Source organism: Girardinichthys multiradiatus, chromosome 6, assembly GCF_021462225.1.
Source record: "Girardinichthys multiradiatus isolate DD_20200921_A chromosome 6, DD_fGirMul_XY1, whole genome shotgun sequence".
NCBI classification, from domain to species: Eukaryota; Metazoa; Chordata; class Actinopteri; order Cyprinodontiformes; family Goodeidae; genus Girardinichthys; species Girardinichthys multiradiatus.
The window spans coordinates 32,421,723-32,440,844 of record NC_061799.1 but is presented as its reverse complement, the minus strand read 5'-3'; the positions used below and the strand labels follow the sequence as shown (position 1 = coordinate 32,440,844).

At 41.0% G+C, this 19,122-nt stretch overlaps 1 protein-coding gene across 1 annotated transcript in view; it reads left to right on the top strand.

Moving 5' to 3' along the window:
* Positions 1-19,122, top strand: part of insra (insulin receptor a) — a 61,242-nt gene that overhangs the window by 15,567 nt on the left and 26,553 nt on the right. Inside the window, exon 3 of the mRNA XM_047368011.1 lies at positions 14,829-15,153. Coding sequence (XP_047223967.1) covers positions 14,829-15,153 — 325 coding nt within the window. The remainder of the gene's footprint in view (positions 1-14,828; positions 15,154-19,122) is intronic.

The following is a 19,122-nucleotide window of genomic DNA, read 5'->3' as shown; positions in this document are numbered from 1 at the left end:
CCAAGATGCTTCGATAGCGGCCTTTAGCTCATCCAGAGTGTTGGGTCTTGAGTCTCTCAACGTTCTCTTCACAATATCCCACAGATTCTCTATGGGGTTCAGGTCAGGAGAGTTGGCAGGCCAATTGAGCACAGTGATACCATGGTCAGTAAACCATTTACCAGTGGTTTTGACACTGTGAGCAGGTGCCAGGTCGTGCTGAAAAATGAAATCTTCATCTCCATAAAGCTTTTCAGCAGATGGAAGCATGAAGTGCTCCAAAATCTCCTGATAGCTAGCTGCATTGACCCTGCCCTTGATAAAACACAGTGGACCAACACCAGCAGCTGACACGGCACCCCAGACCATCACTGACTGTGGGTACTTGACACTGGACTTCTGGCATTTTGGCATTTCCTTCTCCCCAGTCTTCCTCCAGACTCTGGCACCTTGATTTCCGAATGACATGCAGAATTTGCTTTCATCCGAAAAAAGTACTTTGGACCACTGAGCAACAGTCCAGTGCTGCTTCTCTGTAGCCCAGGTCAGGCGCTTCTGCCGCTGTTTCTGGTTCAAAAGTGTGAATGCGGCACCTGTAGCCCCATTTCCTGCACACGCCTGTGCACGGTGGCTCTGGATGTTTCTACTCCAGACTCAGTCCACTGCTTCCGCAGGTCCCCCAAGGTCAGGAATCGGCCCTTCTCCACAATCTTCCTCAGGGTCCGGTCACCTCTTCTCGTTGTGCAGCGTTTTCTGCCACACCTTTTCCTTCCCACAGACTTCCCACTGAGGTGCCTTGATACAGCACTCTGGGAACAGCCTATTCGTTCAGAAATTTATTTCTGTGTCTTACCCTCTTGCTTGAGGGTGTCAATAGTGGCCTTCTGGACAGCAGTCAGGTCGGCAGTCTTACCCATGATTGGGGTTTTGAGTGATGAACCAAGCTGGGAGTTTTAAAGGCCTCAGGAATCTTTTGCAGGTGTTTAGAGTTAACTCGTTGATTCAGATGATTAGGTTCATAGCTCGTTTAGAGACCCTTTAAATGATATGCTAATTTTGTGAGATAGGAATTTTGGGTTTTCATGAGCTGTATGCCAAAATCATCCGTATTAAGACAATAAAAGACCTGAAATATTTCAGTTAGTGTGCAATGAATCTAAAATATATGAATGTTAAATTTTCATCATGACATTATGGAAAATAATGAACTTTATCACAATATGCTAATATTTTGAGAAGGACCTGTAGATCTTGTCGTGTTGTCTCAAATAACATTGTCAAAAAAAATAAAAATAAAAAATTAAGAGTAAAAGGGGAAAAAAAACTGCTAAATGAATTTTTAGGAGCCTTTATTGTTTTTCTGCAGCTCTAACATGTCTTACGTTTACAGAAATCAGCTCCATTTGATTCAGGAAGATGATAAAGTGTCAAACTGAATGCCAATGTGTCACAAAAAGCTTGCAAGCGAAATTAAGACAAAATAGTTGTGTTGTTTTTGATGTATAAATGTCAGGGCTGTGTTGCGTTTGAACAAGTAGGCCAAGTTCTGTCAGTGCAGCTTGAACCCAGCTTCACACAGCGACACCTTGCCAGTCATTCTGTGATTTGCCTTCTCTCAGTAGGCTGCAGTGTTGACCTTTCTCATCTGAAACAGGTGTAGCAGTTTAACATCCAGGTATATTTATTTTTCTTTTCTGCTGCTGTGTTTACTGTAAACCAAAAAATCTAACGTCAAGCCGCTGAAAGGTTAAAACGTCGCCAAGAACCAAAACTTTTCTGTTTTTTTTTTTTATAATGTTTGAAATGTAGACACCTATAAGTATTCAGGGCTTTATTTGAACAGCTCGGTTTCTTGTTTAGAGTGACAACAACCAGAGTGGTTTCGTATTTGTCCCAGTTTATGAAAGTGAATCAAGTCCAGATGATGACGGGAAAGAGCTGCCCTCCAGTCATGGGGAGGCATTTTGCACAGGAGGGCCTGTGGTCCTGTGGTCTGGGACCTGCGGTTTTCTGCCTACTTTCACTAAAGCATGAAAGACCTGTTAAGCACCAGCTAGAACCACAGGACAGCTGCGAAGCATACTGTGTTCTCCTCTGATCTATGCTGTTGCTACTTTTTAGTACATCTGCTGCCTTGAAAAAAAAAAAAAACTGTTTTCAGTATAACAAGAAGTGAGAGTTACATGTTAAACTTCAGTAAATACTTCAGGACTGCTTCAGTAAATAAATTAGCACCTACTCAGACTGACACATCATTTTGCAAATATACCAACTCAAATTTAAGATGTTAGTATGGAAAAAAGAAACAAATATGTGGAAAAAAAATACTTGTTTTCAGGCTTTATTTGTTATCAAATTGCATACATTTTCCATCCATCCATCCATTCATCTACCTACATACCTGTAGCCTGACACCTGTTGCAATATCTTCTATAAACTCATTGATACTCATTTTTTAATATTGAAGCATTCATAACGCCTTGTTTTGTGAGTTGTTGGGTTTCGGTGGCCTCTTAAAATTGGACCATTGCTATGAATGAGTCAGGTTGGGTAAGGACAAGACCTTTACTCCATATGGAGGGTCCAAATTTACCCTCAGTACTTGTCACATGCCTCTCCGCCAGTCACAAGAGGGACTTTGATAGATCTCTTAGGGTCTCGTGTGTGTGTGTGGAAAAGAAACATGCATTATAAATCTCATGGGTACACAACCTCTGCATCAGTGCAGACAGAGGACAACCTTTGTTTAGTCTTGTTTCCAGGATACAGGGGAGTAACATTGTGGTGTAATCGTGGAAATGGTCACATCAGTCAGTCATCCCAGCTGTATTGGAAGGAAAAGTGCGGTGGCCGGTCATCATGCGGGCGAGAGGATGGGACCTGTTTTAGTGTAAACCTCGGCCAGCTTCTCCACTGACCTTGCAGCGGCTCCCACGCATAATATCCGACGCTGGCGCCGCAATTCGTTTCCACTCCAAACAATGGTGGTTGTAGAAGTTTGCCAAGTGTTCTCCTTAATTGTTTCCTGCCTTTGTTGGTCTGCTTCCCCTCTGAAGTTATGAATGGACACCGAGACCTAGAGTAAGGCCTTGGTAGTAAGACTAAAATACTGATGTGAGACCCCTGGAGGTCAGCAAGATAGGATTTAAACAAACTTGGCTGCTAAACAAGCAAACAGTGGGGAAAGATTTTTATGGAAATGTTAGAAACCTTTAACCTATAGCTGAATTTTCAGCACTGAGTGGTGTCTTTACAGGGCATCATACTTGCAGGATATACAAGTTGTAGCCTATTTTAGATATCCTCCTGGGGCATCATGGGTTTATTACTTGCTGTCTTGTAAAGCCTAACTCTGTAAGTTTTTGCTTTTAGCAACTACGGGAAGTTAATCATGTTCAAAGTAAAACACCGGATTTGGAAAATCCTGACTTCCAGAGATAAGAATTTCTGCAGTATTTATTTGCTGTCACTTTCTGACACAAACTGACAAACGTTTATTAAAGCATTACAACCTTTGTGATTTCTTACGCCCAAAGGCCAAACATAGCGACCTAAAGTACAAACATTTTATACCCCTGTTAAACTCCTGATTTGTGTTGTAGAAAAAAATAACTCAGAACGTTTTTCAGATATAATGAGGCAATGTTCCTGTACAGTGTGAGTGGAAAATGGATATACTACAGGGAAAAACAAATCTAAAATTTACTATTCCGTCTTCTTGAGTTCAGACGTAACGTGGCCAGGGGATGTGGCCTTGCTCTCTGCTCCATATAGCCGTAGGAAAGCTCCAGTCACTTCCACACTTATTCTGTTAGCTCATGATCTGTTTACCGTGGGGGGTGGGACGGGGGAAAACACAAAGACCACCAGAATATAAACATTTGAGCCAACTGTTGCGATAACAGCCAAAAAAGCAGCGTTGACACAAGATTTTTATTTTCTAGTGTTAGTTCAGATCTGAGGGTTGCAAATAAGTAAAGCTTTTCAGTTGAAGCTGCCGTTTATTTGAATTGCCCATGGCAACTCTGGAAATGCATACCAGCCAAATGCGTTGCCTACTTCTCACTCTTTGAACACCGCTGTTGCAGTTAAGTTAAGAGGCAACTTGATCTTCCAGTTTGGGACCATATAACCAAATGAGAAGCAGAGAAATCTAACTCTGTTCTTGATTCAGGTTTTTCTACTAATTTACAGCTGCAGAAATTTTGGCTGGTAATCAGTAATGCAAAAAGGGCACCAGACAAGATCAGACATATTCAAGTTGTAAAAATATGTGCTTCCTCCTTTTTCCCCACCCTAAACTTCAGTGGTGTGCACTATTCACAGTGCTTCTCTACAAGCGTTAAGCTACCCTCTCAGCCCCCTACACACACACACCACATAAGTCCTTTTCTTTAAGCTGACTTAACTGCTCTGGCACTCGCTCTTGTGGAGTTGCACTCTACCAACTCTCTCTATGCAGCTATTGCCTTGGAGCCTTTCCCATGGAATCCTAGACATTTCAGGCATTTGTTAAAGCTGAGCTGACAGGCGTTTCTCGACCGCTCACCACAGCCGTTTGGTTTCAAACGGATCGACAGGTCAGCTTAAAAGAAAAGCTGAAATCGGTATTGGCCAGGAAATTCCTAATCAGTGAATCTCCTGGTGTGCAATTTGTTTCTTATGAGTGTTTTTTTTACGAATCAAAATTAAAAACAAAGAGTCTGTTTAAAAAAAAATAGGTTTGAATAAGATCTTTAGTATTTTTTAGAGAATTTAATGAGAAAATCATGTTTCCTGAGCAGTCTGCAAAATACGAAAAGAAAATTGAGTTTTACTTCTATTTTGTAGAAGATAAAAATCTAATAAGACCAAATATGGGCAGAGATTTGTACATAAATTTATATTTGCATAACAATATTTATTAGTGATTTATTGTTTCCTTCACGGTTTGAATTTAACATTTTACCTATCAGGTTTTTGATTTTCAATCAAAAGCAGGCCCTTTAACTTGTATAGATCTGTAGAAAAAAAATCTAGAAATTTGATTCTGCAACAGTTAAAGTAAAATTTAAACCTTTTAAATGAAAAATAGGTGGGGACCCTGATAAAGGTTTTTCGTAAATGCAAAACGTGTATATTTTTGTACAGTTTTGGCCTAATTACTGCTCTGAGTCAATTGTTCTTTCACCAAATGTCATATTTTAGACTCTGTATACTCCAGTTAATGATCATTCGATTACTTAATTAGTTGACAATTATTTCAATAATCAATTAATCCAACTAATTGTTTCAGCCAAATTCCAGACGTTTGGATCCTCTGCAGTGGGCCGTGGTGGTCAGTTTATTCCACATGAATATTCAAAATTTTATTTTATTTTGCAAAACGTTTGTTTTAAAGGTGAATTCTGTCTTTTCTCTCATTGCCTAGCTACATTAGCAACTTTCTTTGTGCGGCAATGCTAAAATGAGAAACGAACACAAACGTTTAAGTAATGAACCTATTAGTTATTGATATCAGTGCAGTATCAGTGTGGTCATTATCAATATTAAAAAAACTGAATGGCAGTATTTGTTGTTTGTTATATTTGTTGGTTCTCATAAATGCATACTATGCAAGGCAATAATATATTTGGCGTCTCACTGTGGGACATGCCCATGCACAATCCAGTTTCCTAGTTGCTATAATTTACTGGTGTTCTCAGGGGTTACAGCTTCAATTGGCATGATCAGACTACACATACAGGGGATTACAAGAACTTACCCAAGGTAAATATTCACAGTATTGTGGAATAAAGTCTCAGTTGTTAGTATGACTTGCAGGATTTATTTCTGGTTTTGTTCAGCTGCAATAACTACTACAACCTTCAGCCATTTAAAAATGTGTTTAAATATATTTTTGGAATATCGGCCAATGATCCAGCTCTGGACAAAAATCAGTTATTCATGTGGTCCATTTGGGAAAGTTGGTAGCCAGCCCCAGACGAAAACATGCAAACTTGTTGTCCAGAAACTTTGCTTTGATCGATTTGAATGCTGGTGTCAATTCCCACTCTGCCATTCTAATCTGTTTCCCAGGTCAGAAAATATTATTGTAAAAGTAGACTGAAAAAAAAACCTTCCTGTTTACAAACCATATTTCCACTCCTCCCCTTATGCAGAAAAGGTTAAATGCAATGGAAAATATTTAAAATTAACCAAAGAACAGAACATTTGATGTTGCATTAGAAACAAATCAGTGTTTGATGTTGTTATGCCATCACAGTGGAGCATTAGGATAGCGATTATTTATTATTTAAACCTGGCGCTGTTATCCAGAAGGAAATGAAGATTCAAGGCCGCGGCGTGCGTCATTTGCCTGCCAAACAGTCGTTGTAATTGCCAATCAATGAGAACACGGTGTTTATCATTTCTATTCCGGTCACGGACAAACTGAATATCCTGCGTTTTGGATGACAGCGGCGTTTGGTCAACATTAAAAACAAAAAGTGCTTTTCCATGTTGTTGATGTGTTTTTGTTCTATTAGCCGGAGGCAGTAGCTGGTTAATGAAGTTGTTTACGGTTCCTGTGGCTCCCCGAGTCATCTTAACCAAGCCCTGCTGTTGCCGCCGTTGAGTCAGACCATCCAACAAGCGGTTACCTGGAAAAAAAAAACCTGGTTATCAGCCCCTGCGTCTATGAAGTCACTGCCTTTTTGGTTTCATGCTTGATCTCTCTTATTTTTCTTCCCTAAAGATGGGGATTTGATTATGTGAAAGTTGTTGATGCTGTTTTTTTATTCAATCTTTAATTTGACTTTGAGACACATTAAACGGTTTACAAAGTTTCTTCATCCTGTTCTCATCTTTCTTTAAAAAGTGGCCACAGTCAGATTTGGTAAATTGGGAAAAACTTCTTTTTTCAAGCCACTACTTTTACCTTCTAGTGATAATAACTTTCTTAACCCTGTAGATGTATAAAACTAGATTTTTACACTTCCCTGATCTCTTAATTTCATTCTTTTAGGACCTCTCACAGAGGTCCTAAATGTTTGGTTTAGCGTTGACATGGCTTGAGACGATGATGACCAAAGAAGAAGCTCCAAAATTAACACAATCAAGTTGACTACAATTTGGAGAAAGGTTTTATGGTCAAATGAGACAAAGATTGGGCTATTTGGCCACAGCGGCTTCAAGACAAGGCTTTCAAATCGAAGAACACTGTAATTGCTAAGTATAGAAGTGGCAGGATCATGCTGTGGGGTTTTGCTGATGTTGGAGGTGGTGCCTTGCACCAAGTGGAAAAAATATGAAGAAAGGATGACTACACACAAATTTGTTCAACTTCACCTAAAATCTTTGGCTAAATAATGAAACTTGGCTCAGTTGGATGTTCCAACAGAATAATGACCACAAACACAAACCAAAACTGCTTTTGTCATGAATGAAACAATACGCTTCGAGAATGGCCTTCTCAAAGCTCAGACCTGAACCAGAGGTCAGGTCAGTGCCAGGTTACCAACCAGTTTAATTAAGCTGTACCAGTTCTGCCCAGAATAGTAGGTAAATATTCATCCAGAAATATTTCAGGCTGTTGATGGCTATAAAAAGTGTGTAGATGAGTCACATTTAAACAAATATTATTGGGTGGTATGAATACATTTGAGCATGTATGCATAGGTTTGAGTCTGTTAATTAAAGAACATCCACAATTCTAGATTATAAAAATAATTGAAATTGTATGTTTGTTTAAGGTGTTATATTTGAACATAACATGCCTTTAGGACTTCATTACTCTGCAGTCAGTTTAAGTTCTTAAATAAAAACGGTTTCTCTAAGTTGGGCCTCCAGGTTGAGTTCTTCTAGGGTTTATTGTATGAGCAGAATAACCAAGAATTTAAGCATTTTATACAATAATGAAACTGCTCATCTGTCCTGTTACGATCTTGCTTTTTAGCCATCTCAATATACACTGCTAAAAAAAATAAAGGGAACACTTAATTAACATAATATAACTCCCAAGTAAATCAAACGTCTGTGAAATCAAACTGTCCACTTAGGAAGCAACACTGATTGACAATCAATTTCACATGTTGTGTAAATGAAATAGACAACAGGGGGAAATCTTTGGTGATTAGCAAGACACTCAATAAAGGAGTGGTTCTGCAGGTGGGGACCACAGACCACTTCTCAGTACTGATGCTTTCTGGCTGATGTTTTGGTCACTTTTGAATGTTGGTGGTGCTTTCACACTCGTGGTAGCATGAGACGGACTCTACAACCCACAGAAGTGGTTCAGGTAGTGCAGCTCATCCAGGATGGCACATCAATGTGAGCTGTGGCAAGAAGGTTTGCTGTGTCTGTCAGCGTAGTGTCCAGAGCCTGGAGGCGCTACCAGGAAACAGACCAGTACACCAGGAGACACGGAGGAGGCCGTAGGAGGGCAACAACCCAGCAGCAGGACCGCTACCTCCGCCTTTGTGCGAGGAGGAACAGGAGGAGCACTGCCAGAGCCCTGCAAAATGACCTCCAGCAGGCCACAAATGTGCACGTGTCTGCACAAACGGTTAGAAACCGACTCCATGAGGACGGTATGAGGGCCCGACGTCCACAAATGAGGGTTGTGCTCATAGCCCAACAACGTGCTGGATGGTTGGCGTTTGCCAGAGAACACCAGGATTGGCAAATTCTCCACTGGCACCCTGTGCTCTTCACAGATGAAAGCAGGTTCACACTGAGCACATGTGACAGACGTAACAGAGTCTGGAGACACCGTGGAGAGCGATCTGCTGCCTGCAACATCCTTCAGCATCACCGGTTTGGCAGTGGGTCAGTAATGATGTTGGGTGGCATTTCTTCGGAGGGACGCACGGCCCTCCATGTGCTCGCCAGAGGTAGCCTGACTGCCATTAGGTACCGAGATGAGATCCTCAGACCTCTTGTGAGACCGTATGCTGGTGCGGTTGGCCCTGGGTTCCTCCTAATGCAGGACAATGCTAGACCTCATGTGGCTGGAGTGTGTCAGCAGTTCCTGCAAGATGAAGACATTGAAGCTATGGACTGGCCCGCCCGTTCCCCAGACCTGAATCTGATTGAGCACATCTGGGACATCATGTCTCGCTCCATCCACCAACGTCACGTTGCACCACAGACTGTCCAGGAGTTGGCGGATGCTTTACTCCAGGTATGGGAGGAGATCCCTCAGGAGACCATCCGCCGTCTCATCAGGATCATGCCCAGGCGTTGTAGGGAGGTCATACAGGCACGTGGAGGCCACACACAATACTGAGCTTCATTTTGACTTGTTTTAAGGACATTACATCAAAGTTGGATCAGCCTGTAGTGTGTTTTTCCGCTTTATAATTTTGTGTGTGACTCCAAATCCAGGCCTCCATTGGTTAATGAATTTGATTTCATTGATGATTTTTGTGTGATTTTGTTGTCGGCACATTCAACTTTGTACAGAACAAAGTATTCAATGAGAATATTTCATTCATTCAGATCTAGGATGGGTTATTTGAGTGTTCCCTTTATTTTTTGGAGCAGTGTATATTAGGCATAATGTTATGTTTCAAACATTATCTACTCTTTGTACTCAAGTGGTTCTTCTGTCACTGGTTTAAACTTTTCGGCCATATGTTTCCCTAAAATATTTTTTCTTCTGGCCTTCAGCAAAAACTTTCTTTCATAAGCTAAATGCTACTCTTGTCATGGCCGTAGAATTTTAAATAGCAGCCAGCGCTCCACCATGTTCCTGTATGCCATGCTTTCGGATCCAAAGTGATCTCAACCCAGTATGCTGTCTTTTCATTGCTGCCCTACAAGGAAACTAAAAAAGGAAACTGGTCACAGAAACATTCTGGTTTGTGAAATTCTGAGACTCCTATTTTTTTGGCAGATATCCCAGAGTTTTAGTTTAGAGAAATGTTGACAGTTATCTAAGCTTGCACAAGTGGGTTGCTGTTTGTTTGCTGTTTTTAGATAACATTCTTTTTTGCAGATTTGTGTTTTGGCTGTTAAGCACTCTTTTCTGCCTTTTTTCCATGTCTCATCTTGGTGAAGCTCGATGCTTGTTGGCACACAGCACAGCTTTTTTTTTTTTTCACCTCCATATTGGCACGGTCCTAACAGGGTGTATTCGTCTCTGTCGCCTTGAGGCCTGGAGCGGTGTTGGTTTGTTGTTGCTGCCTGTTTTAAGGCCTCAAGGATTGGGGGTCTCGTTTTGCAGCTCTGCCCTGCCTCCACTCCCAGTGAAACCTCAGCTAATGCGATAAAGAGCAAGGCATTTTTGCAGCTTTGTTGCTCAGCTTTCATGTGATCCTGCTGTACTTTGGACAAACTGCATAACAAGAGATTGGTCAGGACCTGACCGGCGTCAGTGGAACCAGACTAGGAGGACAAGAGACAATAGATCCAAGTCCAACTGTCTTTTGAAAACGCCCATTGATTTATTGTTGCTTGGTGATTGTACCAATGGAAGATAAAGTATGAAGATGCTGACAAGGTCTTACTCAAATGGACTGATGCTGGAAAAAAAACACAACTATTCTCTTTAAACCTTTAGAGCTTCAGGCCTAACTACAATAACAATCCAAGAAGTTAGCATACATTTAAAGATTTGCATGTTTTAAAGGAAAAGATGAAAAATTCCCTCAAAAGACCACCTCCTCATTCAGAAAGGTCAAAGTTGGCTTGGGTTGGCCCTACTCTAGTTGGTCAATGGGGTCTCAACTGTTAAAATATTTCTGACAAGCACACAAGAAAATAAATCCATCTCCTTCTTTGTGGTCAGTCTTGTCATTAATTTCGGACCCCCTTAGGATGTAAGATGGTGAATATTTTTTCAGCAACACCTGGCAGAGTTATTTCAGCAGTACAGACAATGCTTATTGAGGTGAACAGTGGAAATAATTTGGAAAGTAAGGGGTTTTTAGTGGTTCTTTCGGAGGTTAAACTCCAGTAAAAAATCTGCAGATACCCATCTCTTCGTAACTGGTTCTCGTTTACCTCTGTTGAATTTGCTCAGTTGAAAAAAAAAATCTTTAAGATTTTGGAAAAAGAAATTCGCATCTACACAGGCTCTGGGATTACAACCATAAAGACCAGCTCCTTTTAGATCATAATCTCACAATGAACACACAACCACAAAACACTTTTGCCTTTAACATCATATTCAAAGCAATCACAAGCATGTGTGCTTTTAGAGCATGCCGCTAGGATTACTGAAATAAGGGGCGGGGCTTACTATGCTTCCTATTGCATCTGAACTAAAAGATTCTTTCACAGTTTTTTATAAATCTGGACTGCATCTAAAAATATGTGGTCAAACATGAGCTGGATATTTCTTCACTGGACAGAGATGCTTTAAAAACAACTTGAGGCTTATTAAACCCTTATTTTTTTGTGAAAATGTAAAAAAGGGAGTTTGTTAAAGCTTTGATATCATTAAGGCAAGGACATCATTGGCAAGTAATGAAATATTCAGTTAAGCTCAATATTATTCATGCCCCTGGCAAATTTTGATTTAAAGTTACCTTCAATAAACCAGTTTGTTTTGAATAGTTATTTCAATCATTTACATTATTTTTTCAATTTTATTTTAATAAAAATGGCATGTTAGAAATTATTTAGACACCTCCAAATAATCAGTGGAAAAATCTTTATTGGCATTACAGCCATAAAATCCTTCTTATATCCGATGGTAATTTAATGGTTTGTCTTTGCTGTTGAGCTCCTTATCTTTGAGGTTGAAAGGCCTCCCTTTCATCACCCTAATTTCCAGTCATCTCACCAGTAGGGATTGGTAATATGGACTTAAGCCTTTAGCACAAGATTTTGTGATATTTATTACTATACTGGTAATAGTGACACTCTTGTAGTTTTTGTAGTCTTGAGTGCAACTTTACCACTAAACTGTTATTCTACACTGATTACATATTCTTGAAATATCCAGAGTTTGGGATTTGTGAAGCTTTTACTTCATTAATGAAAATAAATAAGTTGAGGGCGCTGGGTTTTCCCAGAGATGTTGCCTAAATCTAGTCTCAACGTTTTGTCTGAACCCAATATTGTGTTTTGTCTCATCTTGTTAGCGGAATGTAAAATTTACTGCCTTTTTTTTAACTGTAAATGTGAAACAAATTCTGTCTAGATTTTAAGAAATCACATCAGATCCACCAAATGTTAATTGTCCACTCATAAATCGGATACACACATTCAGAAGAAACAAAACACCTTCCCATCCATTAAACTTTTTATCTAACTTTTAGATACTTCTGTAAATATTTCCGTATTTGAAACCATAAAAGCTCCTTAAGTTCTGGATGTGAGGAGAGATGATTAATCTATTGAGGCCTGGAAATGCTCGGCCTCATAATAACAAGCCATAATTGTTTTGGCATGAGTGTGACCCCGTTATTGTAGAACACCCTGTTCTCCCCAACATGAGGTTTCTTTTATTTACTGCAAGCATGCACAGGAAACAAAGACCTAAAGTCAGTGAATGAGTGCAGCTTGTGTTCCTGATCAGTAAAGGCAGTGAGATGCAAGCTTGCTTTCATTCAGCTCCGCCTTGTTTCTGTGTGATTCTTGTGGCACTTTCTCTGCTTACAGCTTCTCTCTTGCTCCCTGAAGGATTAGAGAAGGAAAACACAGGGTTAAAGTGAGTGTCTGTCTCCCTTGAATATAGGAGAGGCCAGTTGAATGGCTAGCTTCAGCAGCTAGTCTAGTCAACACATTGGCTAAGACTGAGGGTGGATCTGCTGCTGGGTCTGTGCTGTGGCACGGAGCACCGGCTGAGGATCGGGAGTCTGTCAGCAGCGAGCAGAGCTCCTCTTTGTGTGTGTGAACAAATATGCATGTGGGGAGACTTTCAGGAGCCGCTTTCCAAAGGAATATGAAGGGAAATATAGGCCTTCGCTTGTAAAGATTGCTGACAAAGATAAAAGGTGGTCATATCATTTGTTTTTGTGGGCCTGTTTTCACTGTGCCCCCTTTAGCCTCCTTCTCATGTTGCCATTCTCCTATTTCTGCTGCCCTTCGCAAACACATATTCCTCCTGCACTTCAGGCTCACCTCAGGTATTGGAAGAGGACAGCGGGTCTGTGTTATTTTGTCCGTCTAACGGTCAACTGCTAAGTCTGTTTATGACACACGTACCTACTGTCTGTGGAAATCACTTTTTAAATCGTAAAAACTTGTTGTTCCTTACACTGTTATTGTCTGAAAGACACCTGTATGCTCTGACATGTTGCCCGTCTCCGACCTCATTGCCTGGTTATCCCCCACTCATGCTGCGGGACGGATTTAATCTGGCTTTCGCTGACGAGAGGTTAATCTCCAGCGTTGAAGTTAGTCTGTGTATCCTTCAGCTACGCACAATTTGTCGTCACCTAGGGCCTAAACCCACCTGCAGATCAGTACGGCCTCATGGTTATGCTACAGGGTGGTTCAGTCCATCAAGATCTTAAAAGAAAAAGTCACACAAATGCCTTTTAAAAATGTAATCATCTTAATTTTAGGCTTTAAGTTACTTTAAATAAATCCAGATTTCTTTTGTTCAGTCCTAAAATGCAGTGCTATGAATGTACTTGCCTGTGATTTCTGTGTTGTTTTTTTCAGATATTCAAACTAATTTTTATATCGGGCAAAGATAACCTTTGTAGATCATAAAAGCGGTTATCATATTGGGATTTAATCTATTAGGGAAAAAGGCATCACAACCAACCCTGGCCCTATGTGAAGATATAATCCCCCCTTTGCTAAATTGCAGATTAAACGAAATTACCCACATTGTTTTTGGGTCAGCTTGGCCAGCCACACCCAGGCCTGACTAATGCCAGATCTGTAGAATCAAGAAATCACTTATATAGAACCTGTCTGACAACACAAAGTAGGCAAAAACAAGACCCCCAAAGAAACACATCATACCCCAAACTAAAGAAAAGACTTCACTTGTCCTGAAAATAGCCTCATTTGAGTCCTCTTCTCTCCATAACAGATTTCACACCTCTGTGAACAGGTTTGTTGTTTTTACAACCTGGTTGTGTTAGGGTATGGTGTGCTCATTGATCTTAAAAACTAAGATTTTCTGAGTGGTTTGTCACTGGTCAGGATGGACGAAGATGAAAAAAATAAGTGTATTATTGAAGGTGTGTAATCTTAACATCAGTGTCACATTTCAACAGCTTGAGACAAAGCGCTGTGCCGCAGTCTGGGGGTTCTTTGCATGATGACAGCAAGTTTCTGAAGAGTGTTGGAGGAGTCTGACAATGTTCAGAACCTTGATCAGAAACAGATCCTGGACTGTGGGTACAAAAACTCCAGTAACACTAGCTCCCCTCACTATTTTTTGCAGAGCTCTTTTGATCTATTAGACCCATTATTGTTTTTTGTGAATGTTAATTTTATTTTCACAAACTGAGATTCTACAAACCCTAATAAAAATAATACACAGACAATTTATTCACAGTATTTGAATGTTACAGTTCCTCTGAGCATTAAATGCCATTTGCAGTTTGTGTTTACTTACAGCCAGTGCTCCAGATAAATATGTGCCTTTTGTCGACTAGTGGTGGACCCCTGCTGTTTGTAGTCAGTATGCTTGTTGGCACATGACAAATGATCCTCCGGGCTACTGCCCAGTGCTGTGTGGCGTGATTTCCCTCCTGCTGGAAGAAAGATCTCACTGTACCACATGTCTGTGAATGTGGTGTCATTGTGCTGAGATTTTGTCATTTGCACAAAAATTATTACAAATAATTTAAAATGCATATTAGAAGGCTTCGTCTTCTGCTGCACATGTATTGCCTGTAACACCTAAAGCTTTCTTTGACTTGTGCCTGTGTGATTTCATCTGCTGAGCTAAACTGACCCTCTTCTCTTCCACACAGTGTGTCCCATTAACTGCACACTTCGGGCCTGCACCAAGGACGACGACTGCTGCCACTACCTGTGTCTTGGTGGCTGCCTGAGGCCCAACTCGCCCAGACACTGCGTGGCCTGTCGTGGCCTTCTACACGAGGACAGCTGCGTGGACCGCTGCCCAGAAAACTACTTCACCTACAAGGGCTGGCGCTGTGTCTCCCTTGCCTTCTGCCAGTATCTGCACAACAGGTGCAAGCAGGAAAAGAGCCCTGACTGCTACGAATACGTCATCCACAACGGTGCCTGCATCCCAGAGTGTCCCTCCGGCTATTCAATAGGCAACTCCTCCACGTAAGTGGACACTCAAGATGATCTGACTGGTTCTTGATGGCTTGGAGGGAAGATGGTTAATCAGTGAAGCGTGCATAATATGCCGCCGGAAAGCACAGCAAAGTATAAATAACATCTTATTCTGCACCTTTGCACAGTAACTCTGCTGTTTAACTCGAAATCTGGGCTCCTTCACACCGCCTGTTAAATGCTCAAAATGAAAATAGGTTTCAGGGTTTTGATGAATAACCAAAAAGAACAGAAGTGGAGCAGCAAATTCAAAATCCAGCAGTTAAATAAGCAAGAAAAAGAAAAAACGAAGCAGGGAACAAAAGAAGGGATGAAAGGAAGGAAGACAGGAAAGGAGTGATGGAAAAATGTAGGGGAAGAAAATGAAGGCAAAATAACAAAAAAGGAAAGATTGAAAAATGAAATTAAACAGAAACAGATCTAAAGAAGGAAAAAAGGGATGAAAAGATAGACAGAAGCAAGAAATGGAAGGAGGAAAGTTTGAAAAAGTAAAACAAAGATGGAAAAAGGAAACAATTTAAGGAGCAAGAAGAGGAAGGAAATGTGTCAAATTGGAAGGAAAAAGAATAAAACTAAAAAGAAAAGGGAGTAAAGGAAAGGTGGAAAGAGGAAAGAAAGAAGTAAAATGGAAGCAAGAAACAGTTTGCCAGTAACGGAGATTTGAGACTGGAATCGTATCCTGTGTCGCTGCGCTCTGAAACTCTTATTTGTATTGAATGCACCCCACAACAACACCTTTCATCTATGCTTGGCGTAGAGCTGCATGCAGCTCGGGTCAGTGAAGTCTGCCCTGTGTTGTGATTGGAATTTCTTAAACTTTGACCCTGATGCGCTGTAACGCAAACCTGCTCAGCCAATAGGGACAGGATATCAGTGAAACAGCTCCAGACCGAGCTGAGAGAAGGCAGTCAGTGTGGAAACAGATCTCTTTTACAAGCTCCACACACTGTTCTCTGGTTCACAGCGTCTCATCAGTTTTCTCTCCCATGTTGTTTCTCCTCCCCTCTCCTTCAGTAACAGATTTATCTCGATTGTTGGTTTTAGGGCCAGAAAAATATATTACCAAAGCTGATAGCCTAGCACCGAAAGCAAAGCTTGTTGCATTGAAAACCCAGCAGCAGAAAACACCTAACTCCCACAGCGAGCTTGACTCATGTTGCTTTCAGTCTGGAAGCCTCTTAATAGGGAATTAAGTCTGCAAATACAAATATTTAATTTTCCGTATTTATCAAGACCTGAAAAATACGTCAGTCAAGTTCCAGACCTTTCCAAACTTAATAGGAACCTTATAACAAAACACAGGGTTGACTTCACAAAATAAACAAAAGGAACTTTAAAAACTGTATTAAATATTACAATTTAAATTAGGGGTTTTTGCACACAAGCCTCTTTTTTTTTTCTTCTTCCTCTTAGATGTGTGAGAACCCAAACAGCTAGTCAGAGTGTTGCGGCCCAGCAGGAAGGCTGGCACATCTGTGTTTCTGAATTTGACTCAGTATTCCACATTTCAGCGTCGCTCTCTGCTTTGCCAGGTGCTGGTGTCTACATTGCAGCGATCGAGCTGTATGCAAATGCAGCCTCTGAGACGTGAAGTGTGCTTTCACTATTCACCGGATGTGTAATTTATAACCTGTTGTGATTAGAAGGTTACGGCTAGATCGTAGAGACAGTTGTTCCATAAGGGATGGTGCTGACCTCCCTGCTTTTCTTTTGTTGACACCTAGTTTGATTGTGAGATTATTAGTTTATGAGTGTGGCTGTGTAGGCCAAGACCAGAAAGCCAGTGGCTGAAAACCAGAGTGGAAAAGTATGAAGCATTTTTATCATCTAAATAATTATGGAAAACTAAAAATATTTCCAAACATAATTCCTGTATCATTGTTTGAAAGATCCATTCATCCATCCGTTCCTGCTTCGATCTATCCCTCTGTTCAGCCATTCAAACTGTTAATTTTTCCATCCAACCATGCAGTGTTTTTTTTTTTTGCCAGTTCCATATGTAAAGCCTGTTGAAATATCTGTCAACTAATGATTAACTTTAACTTTACAAGGCATTTCTCAACTTGTACAATGCCTAAACTGGTAATCTTGGTATCAACTAACAGAAAGGTCCTGGAGGATGGTGTGGATGTGAAAATTTGAGAGTAAATTATTCTGGACCTGAGTAAATGAGGTTTGGATGCCCAAGAAATAATTTCTGCCTAAAAAAAAAAAAACTCTTACTCTTGCTGTAAAGAAGGAAATAAACACAATAAATTGTAACTACAACATCTGAGTGACATCTGTAGCCAGTCTGGTGTCAACACAACAAGCAATTGAAAAGTTATACATGTTTAGACTTAAACAAATCCAGGCAGACCCCTACTGTGCCATTTTAGCACATTTGGGCACAGTTTGGCACAATTATTGAAATTTTGAATATATTCTTGAAATTGAAAATGTGGGTTGCCATTATATATTTGGTCATAAAACTATATATACAAACAAACTATAATGAAAAAGAGTAAATAGAGGAAATGAAAAAACAGTTCACTTTGAATCATGCCACACTGCAAAACAGTTCTTGGTCGTAAGTTGCATTTTGGCTATCTGCATGCTTATTTGCATGGCGTTTGAGCAGTGGTCAGTGGATATAAGAATGAAGTAGATACTTTTGTAGAGGAGTCTCAGATGAAGATCTGGACATATCACAAGTGTGCGTCAGTCTCAGAGTTAGTCAGCTATGAGTTAAAGATGCCAAGTCTCCTTGGAAGGGGACCCTCGGGCTTAAGAGATTAATTATACCATAAACATTTCCAAATGAACTCTGGACCGAAGAATTCCAGAAATTGGAGTCTGAGAAAGTCTAGAATTTTGACATGAAAAGTCATTCGGAAGTCTGGAAATCACAAAGGTTTTAACACCAGGGGAATTTGAAAGGCATTGAGAGATTACAGTCCATTTACTCAGACTAGAGCCGTCACTCTTCTGGCTTGCTGCAAGATAGACAGTTTTTCAATGAGCCGACTACAGCAGCAAAGTCGTGACAGGCCGTCAGTGAGAGCTATGACGAGAAAAAGCTCTGGCACTCTGGCTGCGGTGTTTGTGACGTTACGTGGGTTTAACCTTTATTAATCCACAGAGGATTTGCAGAGTACAAAATCTCCCATTTGAACAGTGTGCACCTTCACATCAAAAGAGTCACATGGTGCTTATTCACACCTGACAGGCGACTAGAGAGCAGACGGAGCTCCGGTGTCTTGCTTTAGCGCACGTAGCCGCTCAGTGGGGAGATTTGCTCTCTCTTTGCCAGGGAAATGAATCAACAAAGCCTGCACATCTGAACCTCCAGGCTACTGTCGACCTATAGTGAACCCATTTGGACTCACATCCACGGCTTTTAAGCTGTGACTCTCTCTGTTCCCCTTTTTTAGCTCCTCTCTTTGGCATTTCCATCCCTTTCGTTGGGATCAAAGTAAGCCTTGAAAAAGAAAGTGCTCTCAAGTGCTCTCCTTACAGTTACGAGTGTCTGTGCTAAAAGTGTGGATGTGGCACTAGAGAGTAAGGAAAAAAAGCAAAAAAGGGCAACGTATTTCAGGGTGGGGCTGCACAGTGGTTTAGTTGGTAGCACTGTTGCCTCGCAGCAAGAAGGTCCTGGGTTCGATTCTCGGCCGGGGGTCTTTCTGCATGGAGTTTGCATGTTCTCCCCGTGCATGCGTGGGTTCTCTCCGGGTACTCCAGCTTCCTCCCACAGTCCAAAGACATGCCTGTTAGGTTAATTGGTCTCTCTAAATTGACCTTAGGTGTGTGAATAAGTGTGTGTGTGGTTGTTTGTGTGTTGCCCTGCGATGGACTGGCGACCTTTCCAAGGTGTTCCCCACCTCCCGCCCATAGACTGCTGGAGATAGGCACCAGCTTCCCTGCGCCCCACTATGGAAGAAGCATTATAGAAAATGACAGACTGATATTTCAGGGTAGTTA